Raw genomic sequence first — 8,793 nt, 5'->3', positions numbered from 1 at the left:
AAAATCTTTTAAAATGTGTAAGTACGACCTTTGTTACGAAGCCGCTCCGCTCAATGGACATTCGGAGCATTACGGTACACTTTGTCACTACCTGAGGACCCCCGGGCTGTCTACAAGACTGCCTGACTGTAATGTCTAAAGTAGAAGAGCATTTATGTAAAGGAACCCACATACTCTGGCGAATTTTACTCAGCGGACGTCCACGCGTACTTGAGCCGTACTCAACACATACAGGTACGTGTCCCACTATAAACTTCTCGGAGGGAAGAAGTCTTCACATCAAACTGTTTTATATGTGACACTGAGCGGCTCCAAGCAGGCGGTCTCACAGTAGACATAAAAGCAAGGTTTTAAAATAATTTCTTTAATTTCTTTTTATGAAACAAAAAGGAGGAAAAAATCAATTAATCGGATTTGGTATGATAAAATAGGAGATTTATTTTTTAGTCCATATCGCCCAGCCCTACCTCACAGTCCCTCTCTGTTCTCCCTGACAGGTGGGAGTCTGCTGGAAAAGGAAACAGCTCTAGGTGCTCAGCTAACTAATCACACATTTTACGTTCTGCCGCTTCGTCCCACTGGCAGAAAGTCTGGGAATTGTAGGAATTTGCCACAAGAAATGTAGGCAACAGTATGCTGGACTATGAAGGTAAAACGTGCACAGAGAGTCAATGCGGAGTCCGCCAAGCTCACAGTATGAGCACAGTACGCCTCAATATGCCTGGAGTACGCGCTAGCAACAATAAACCTAGTAAGTTAATACAATATAAATGTTTATTTTGGCTTTATGTCAGAAACAGGGCAGCGTAGTCTAGGGCTGGACGATAATTCAATAACAATATATAATCGATCGATAGACGTGTGGCGCGATAGGAAAAAATAGGGTCGATAAAAGTTCGATAGAAACAGTTTTCCTTCCTTCCTTTCAGCCTATCATATTAGTTGATGCTACAGTCACTACTTCCTCTCAACCAATCGTAATCGCGGACCCAGGCACGCCGTCACAAAGCGCCGCCCTCTCAAACCACAACACAGAGCATGAGAATATGTCGCAGCAAGGAGCGGCAGAGGAAAAAGTCCCAAAACGGGGTTTTACTTGTTCGCCAGTCTGACAGAAATAAACCAGTGATTTGTAAAACTTGCAAGGAACCGGTAAAAACAAAGTCTGGTAACGCAACCAACCAATATTCATCACGTAAGCTGCTCAGCCGCTCACTCCGCACGCGCTGCTGCGTGAGCTGTGCAGCCCCGCGCAACACCGCGGGCATGCTGCTGTTGTCTGCAGCTGATAAACCTGGCTTCAAACAATTACTCGCCACTCTTGATCCGCGATATAAAGTTCTGTTAAGTTTTTCTCTAACAGCGCTCCCTAAATTGTGCAACGAGTGCCGGATATCAGTGCAAAATGAGCTGCAGTCTGTGTCCTTACATGCCACAACCTCGGACCTCAGCCCTGCGTCAGCCTCTCAATTATGAAACCTGAGAAGTAACTAGTGTACTATTCCCACCTAAATAGGCCATTTTATTTATTTATTTTTTTGGTATATTTATTTTGGTCTTTATTTAATAATAAAGTCTTTATTTAATAACATAACTCAGGTCTCTTAAGTTATTTTTCTTTAAAAAAATTCTGTTATGGTTAAAAAAGTTGGTTAAATAAAGATTTAATTGGAATTCTGTGTTTGTGTTCTTTATTAAAATTAAATAATTTAGCAATATCATAAAATGTCCAGGCAGAGCTGCACATAAAATATGGTTTTAAATATTTTCAATAATTATCGATATCGATCAATATGCATTTTTTTTTATCAATAAGCTTTTTTTCTATATCGTCCAACCCTAGCGTAGTCCAGCTACTCTGTCCTCCTGTGGACGTGAAGGAGTGATATTACACACTTGGGAAGAATATTCAGTGCGCCTTATGGTCCGAAAAATATGGTACTCTGGGAGGACTGAGATTTTTTTTTTTTTTTTTTTTTTACCTCTCTTTGTTTCTGCGACGTAAAAAACTAATTCTGCCCATCATCTGAGCAGAACGTCTTTCTTGCAGGGTGTCTGACATCTGTTGTGTGATTGTTTAGTCATCCATGTCTCCCCTCTGTTGAACTGAGACACTCTGTTCATGCTGTTCACCTCGAACGGTTAAAATGCCGTCTACGTTTTCCTGTTTGCCCCCATTCCGTCAGACATCGCGAATAACCAGCAATCTTCTTCCTCCTCCTCTTCCTTCATCAGTTTGAAAACTCTGGGTTGTTGAGCTGTCCGTCAGATTCCTGCAATCATAGCCCGGATGTGACATATGCCACAACGGGCAGTAGAGCTGTTCTTGTTCTTGCCACCCTCCAGAACAAGAACACATTTCTCAGTTCTCGCAGACTAACCCTCACAATGACTAAAGGGGGGGGAAAAAACAATAATTTCTGGATTTAAATCCAACCAAGATGCCGTGGCAAACCTAAGTAGGTTCTGTATGAACATTCAGCAAAGCAGAGTGGGTCCAGTTTCCTCCAGAGTGTCGCTAAAGACCCATTACCAATTCAATTCAATTCAATTTTATTTATATAGCGCCAAATCATGAAACATGTCATCAAAATCAAGTTCAATCATATTATACAGATTGGGTCAGATTATACAGATTGGTAAAAAATGTCCTATATAAGGAAACCAGTTGATTGCATCAAAGTCCCGACAAGCAGCATTCACTCCTGGGGAAGCGTAGAGCCACAGGAAGAGTCGTCTGCATTGTACATGGCTTTGCTGCAATCCCTCATACTGAGCAAGCATGAAGCGACAGTGGAGAGGAAAACTCCCCATTAACGGGAAGGAAAAACCTCCGGCAGAACCGGGCTCAGTATGAACGGTCATCTGCCTCGACCGACTGGGGTTACAGAAGACAGAACAGAGACACAACAAGAGAAACAAAAAAGCACAGAAGCACACATTGATCTAGTAATCTGTTCTACATTAGATGGTAGTAGCGGGTGAGCCGTCTTCTCTGGATGATGTCACAGTTAACAGAACGCCAGACCAGGTGTACCTACTATGAAGAAAAAGAGAGAGAGCAAAAAGTTAAAAGCTGAAATGACGACAGTCATTTCAATGTAATACAATGCAAAACTGGAGAACAGTAGAAATCAGCAGAGTGAGAAAATTAGACCCTGATGTCCTCCAGCAGCCTAAGCCTATCACAGCACAACTATAGAGATAGCTCAGGGTAACATGAGCCACTCTAACTATAAGCTTTGTCAAAAAGGAAAGTTTTAAAATTAGTCTTAAAAGTAGACGGGGTGTCTGCCTCACGGACCAAAGGTACCCCAATCACTAGATGGCAGCACCACTCACCCTAAGCACTTCAGGATGTCACCCTCCAGCTCCGGACCTCCGAGCTTCTATAAACTCACACTGAAAGTCTCAGTTTTTACTGAGAAATGAAACCGAGCAGAACGATGAGTGTGACTTCCTGTTTTCTGAGTCTAAGTGCCTCTTCGACCGATAAGTTTCCGTTCCTGAGGCTCCAGCAGAAGGTAAGATCTCATTTTTTACAGATGCAGACAAAAACTATGATTAACAGCACTGAAGGAGCCCAAACGTAATAGTCATTTAAAAAAAAGCTTGATTAATAATAGCTTTGACTGTTTTTTCCTCTCTGGGTTAAATTTGTTTTTAACCAACAGAAGTGAGCCAAGATGCTTTTAGTTTCACAGTTTTACGATGTTCCTTTTATTATATATATATATATATATAGATAAACTGTTTGCTGTTTCGGTCCTTCTGCTTTCCACAAACCTCAGACAAGTTCAGCCGTTTTACTCTAAAACACGTTTAGAAAGACATTTCTGAACAATGAGCTGAAGGAAGTGCCTTATGTTGCAGTGATGGGATCTTCAGCTTCCAAACGTCCAGCTCAACGCTCATGTGAGTTTGCAGCCAAGCAGAGATTTATCACCAACTGATTTTTAGTGATTTTAGTGCCGAGTGATTCTCCAGATGCTTTTTTTTCCTGGTTAGATCTTACTAAACCGTGGATGGAGATGAACTGGGGGTGAGAGGTTTTACCAACATCAAAGTTTAGTTGTCATGCTTTGGGATTTAGTTGTTAAAATTGTGTAAATCAGTGAAATTCCTGCTTATTCTCTGTTTTTGTTCAGTTTTTGTTGACTTTGTGGAGCTTTGCATGAAGCCTTCCTGTTTAATCCTGGTTACAATGCACCGTTTCACCAGCAGGTGTCACCAGACCCCACACACAGCTCTGTGAGGCCAACATAATGTCCTGCTTTGTTTTTTTCTGAACAGAGACAAAGAGTCCAACCTGCGGTTTATTACCAGCTACAAGCCTCAGGCTGAAGATCAGCAGTTCAGGATTCTCCTCCATGGACCGGCTGGAGCTGGAAAGTCCAGCTTCATCAACTCTGTCAACAGCGTCCTGCAGGGCAGAGTGAGCACCGTTGCTCCCGTGAATAATCCTGACCAGGACGGCTTCACTAAAAAGGTTCAAGGAGAGTAGAAGATCATAATCTTTAGTAAAAAAAAAAACTGAATGTTTCATCTTATGTTTTTATTTTTAATGGGTTACAGTACACGGGCTACAGGATTCAAGTGAAAGACGAGGACAATTTTTACCCCTTTGTGATAAATGACATGATGAGCCTGAGGACCAACAGCAGGAGAACCAGGAAAGTTAACGTGAAAGACGTGAAGAAAGCGATGAAGGGACACATCAGAGACGGTTACACTGTAAGTTATCCTCCCCAGGGGATAAAAGTAAAAATCTAATCTTTGTGACCATTGGTTTAACTTTCTAAATCTATGTTTCTCACTCTGCTGAGTTCTCCTACTGCTCTCCAGTTTGAATTGTTTCTTGTTATTTCATCTTTCACCTTTGTGTTCTCTGTCATTTATTTCTCTTCTTCGGAGGTGTCTGGCATTCTTTTAAAGGGGAAGTCCGGTCAACAAGGAAAAATCAGGGGACCATTAGCTATAACTAAAACTAATACGTCCGTGGTTATTTAATGAATTTAGCATTAATCAATAAGAAAATAAAAGCATAAATTGTCGTCTGGATCACTGTATGGGGCGGCCGTTATTGCCCAAATATGGGCAGTAATGGCCGCCTGACATCACATCCTGTGACGTAGGATCGCGGATATCCGGCAGTTCTCCGCGCTTTACAACCTCAACACAGCTGCGAACAGAAACAATTATTTTGGATTTCCAGAGGACTTCCCAATTGAAATTAACGAGAGCTATTGTTGAAGCAACAATGATCACGTGCATGGCAGTTGGATGTTCCAATACATCGGGTAAAAGGTGAAAAAACATTAGTATTTATTTGTTTACCTGATTAGAGCGGCGGAGGGATACGACACACTTAGAAACAATGCTCACTGTTGCCAAGCCCACTTATTTTATGTGACTTTGGTCTTATTTTTCTAAAGTCACTTGTAAATTTCATGAGTTGCGGGTTGCAGTTTTTTTGGACTTGTTTCTGAAAGTGAAGTCGATTGTTTGGGCTCTAAACTAAGTGACACTGAAATATCCCTCCGCCTCATAACACACTGCAGCTTGTCGTGACAGCAGCAGAGTAAACTCAGAAGGAGCCACTCTGTCCGTATTTTCTGCAGTTTATGGCTGCAATAACTGATGATAACTGCTGAAAGTAGATCAGGCGGTGCAGATCACCATTTAGAGCAGAGATTGGTTCTAAAGATGAGTTTTACACTTATCTTATAACATTGCGTACTTTAATGCTTATTTGTTGTCTTTTTATGTCTCTAAAATGAAAAAAATTGTATTAATTTAAATTTAAATGCTTAATAACATGTCTATCTTTGTTTAAGGGGTTAAAAAAATATTTTGGCATGAAAACGGATATTTATTTACAAGGGGACAGATATGGCCTTGGGGACTTGCTCTACAGCCGATACCGCACAGTGACGTCACAAACTGGGAGGAGGCAGTACTGTTCTTCACCAAGATGGCGGCCCCCATAAAAGGACCTTCAAATCAAAATTACTCTTAATTAAAAAAGCTTATCATTTATTGAACAGTATTTTATATTTAAAGTACTTTCAGCAGTTTGAATTCTGATTTTGATCGGACTTCTCCTTTAAGGGGGGGGAGTGGTAGCCTAGTGGTTAGAGCAGTGCTCTTGCGCTCTGAGAAGGATGCAAGTACCTGGTTCGATACCCACTGCCTGCACTTTGGGGTCCCTGAGCAAGACGTTTAACCCCCGATTGCTCCCCATGCGCCGTACAGTGGCAGCCCACTGCTCCCCAAGGGGATAAGATGCAGAAGTGAATTTCTCCATTGTGAGATCAATAAAGTTCAATTATAATTATTATTATTATTTATTAGCTGTGACACCATCAGGGGAGGCAGATCATCCTCTATTACCATCTAACATAGAAAGTACTCCTGGGTCAATGTGAGCTTCTGAGCTTTCTGTGTCTCTGCTCTGTCTTCTCTAACATAGAAAGTACTCCTGGGTCAATGTGAGCTTCTGTGCTTTCTGTGTCTCTGCTCTGTCTTCTCTAAGCCCCAGTGGGTGGAGGCAGATGAGCGTTCACACTGAGCCTGGTTCTGGTTCTGCTGGAGGTTCTCATCCCTGTTAAAGGGGAGTTTTCCTCTCCACTGTCGCTTCATGCATGCTCAGTATGAGGGATTGCTGCAAAGCCATCAACAATGCAGACGACTGTCCACTGTGGCTCTACGCTCTTTCAGGAGGAGTGAATGCTGCTTGGAGAGACTTGATGCAACCTGCTGGGTTTCCTTAGAGAGGAAACTTTCTCACCAACCTGGAGGATCTGATGGAGTCTGACTTTGGAAAGAGCCTTGAGATGATGTGTTGTGAATTGGTGTTATATAAATAAAACTGAATTAAATGTTTTCAGTTCAATCCTGAATGCAGTTTGTCCAAAAGTGATGAACATTACAATGATTCTCCGGGGGCCAGCGACAAAGTGCACGTCCTGGTTTGTGTGATGGATGCCAGCTCAGAACGTCTGAGAACCGAGGTGGTGGAAAATATTCAGGACATCAGAGAGGAGGCCACAGATCTGGGTGAGACGAAACGGAGGTTCAAACCAACTTCTATACAAAGGATTTAACCTTTGTGTTTGCACCATGTCTTCTAAAGGACTTTATTTTGGTTTAATGTTAAATAAAACCAAGCTTTTTGCCTCTTTTCTGCAGGAATCCCTCAAGTGGCTATTTTAACAAAAATTGATGTGGCCTGCCCCAAAACCAAAAATGATATAAAGAAGAATTTATGCAGGAGCAAACTAATACATGACAGGGTACATATTATTATGATTATTATTATTACTATTATTATTATTATTACTATTATTATTATCTGGGTCATTTCTGACCTGCAGGTCCAGGAGTTCAGCAGGCAGGTTGGCATCCCTAAAAACAACATCTTCCCTGTTAAGAACTACGAGCTGGAGAAGAACGTGAACGCCGACGTTGACGCCCTGATCCTTCACGCCCTGAAACGTATCATTGAGATCGGCAACGACTCTCTGAAAAAGGACTAAAAATTACCCATTTAACGTAACCATCCCAGCTCTGATGGATACGATCCTTCAAGTCTGTGTAAACTGCTACGCTTTAAATATTACTGCATATTTAGCATTACTGCTTAAGTTTTTATTTTTATAATGGAAAGCCAAAACATTTGACGCTGTATAACTGAAAGAAGCAGAAAGGTGTGAAGTTTTGTTTCCATTCTTTAATCTGAACACGGCAAAGCTGCAATAAGCTGTTACACTAAGATGTGAGCAATTTTATGCACAATATCCATGTGGAGTATTAGTCCGATAACTGGTCTAAACAACTGCTTTGTTTTAGACAATATAATTTTCTACAATTTTGCAAAAATGTTTCGAACTTTCTAGGGGGGAAATGCAAATGTTTTGTATAAAAACATTATAACCTCAACTTTCAATGCATTTCTGTGGGACACGTGAAGTGGAACAAAACAACAAAAGAGGTCTAAAATGTTTGATGTGCGTTTTAAACCCTGATTAAACACTTTTTGAACCACCTTCTCTGCATTTACTTTTAAAAAAAAAAAAAACATCTGCAGCAGCTCTGTGCCTCCCTCAGATTAAAATTTCCTTTTCATTGTAGGTGAAGCTCAGTCGGATCGGGTTGAGCGCAAAAGCCGTTTGGGCCGCAGAATCTCAGTAGGATTCAGGTCTGAACTTTTGGAGATGTGCAGCGGTAGATAATCTTTAGCATTTTCTAATATGGCCAACAAAGTTTAGTTTTGGTCTGACCGGAGCAGAGAACCTTTTTCCAGACGGTTTTCTGTGTTCTGCACGCAGAAAACTGTACATTGGACTTTAGCTTTATTTGAATTATTGTTGTTTTTCTCTCCATCGACCCATAAAAGCTTGAACGATTTTTTTCTGTCTCGTAAACCTGGTTGCCCCGAGAGGATTATGTTAGTTTAAATTATTAAAGTCCTTCTAATTATCTACTTTTTCACATTCCTCAAAATACTGCCTGGAGTGAAAAGGTAACAACCAGGCATGGATCAGATTTAACGGGTAATTCTGGACCAGTTCATTCTTCCACTCCTGCTTTGCCATTCAGATTTCCACGCACCAGAACCATTTCTGTTTGTACCGTCCACCGGGCCCTCACTCTGAGTTTTTTACATCAGTTTTCAGACTTCTTATCCGACTTAGTGTTAAATACTTATATTGTTACTGCAGTGGAATATTGAAAACATTATTATGGATATATAATATGTTGATATACCTTAGTTTCTTTACCCAAAACAAC

The 8,793-nt window shown here is 41.1% G+C and overlaps 1 protein-coding gene across 3 annotated transcripts; it reads left to right on the top strand.

Moving 5' to 3' along the window:
• The first annotated feature begins 3,336 nt into the window (after positions 1-3,336).
• LOC105917457 (interferon-induced protein 44) lies at positions 3,337-8,047 on the top strand. Of its 3 annotated transcripts, none has more exons than XM_012852264.3 (8): positions 3,337-3,524; positions 3,874-3,915; positions 4,009-4,042; positions 4,294-4,489; positions 4,576-4,734; positions 6,891-7,059; positions 7,192-7,295; positions 7,377-8,047. In XM_012852264.3, exons 2-8 carry the CDS (start codon positions 3,876-3,878, stop codon positions 7,536-7,538), a joined length of 864 nt encoding a protein of 287 aa, XP_012707718.2. In that variant the 5' UTR covers positions 3,337-3,524; positions 3,874-3,875; the 3' UTR covers positions 7,539-8,047. The 3 variants fall into 3 exon arrangements, with proteins under 3 accessions (XP_012707718.2, XP_012707717.2, XP_035986465.1); XM_012852263.3 differs by having other exon boundaries at positions 3,792-3,915; XM_036130572.1 differs by lacking the exon at positions 3,337-3,524 and having other exon boundaries at positions 3,736-3,915.
• Positions 8,048-8,793: the final 746 nt, after the last annotated feature.

Source organism: Fundulus heteroclitus, unplaced genomic scaffold (assembly GCF_011125445.2).
Source record: "Fundulus heteroclitus isolate FHET01 unplaced genomic scaffold, MU-UCD_Fhet_4.1 scaffold_36, whole genome shotgun sequence".
In the NCBI taxonomy this organism is placed as follows: domain Eukaryota; kingdom Metazoa; phylum Chordata; class Actinopteri; order Cyprinodontiformes; family Fundulidae; genus Fundulus; species Fundulus heteroclitus.
The sequence above is the reverse complement of the archived record's forward strand: the minus strand, read 5'-3'. Positions and strand labels throughout refer to the sequence as shown.

Coding starts and splice junctions, on each gene's coding strand:
- LOC105917457 (XM_012852264.3), top strand. CDS start 3,876: ATGGGATCTTCAGCTTCCAAACGTCCAGCTCAACGCTCAT. Junction 3,916..4,008: donor ACGTCCAGCTCAACGCTCAT/GTGAGTTTGCAG, acceptor TTTCCTGGTTAG/ATCTTACTAAACCGTGGATG. Junction 4,490..4,575: donor AGGACGGCTTCACTAAAAAG/GTTCAAGGAGAG, acceptor AATGGGTTACAG/TACACGGGCTACAGGATTCA.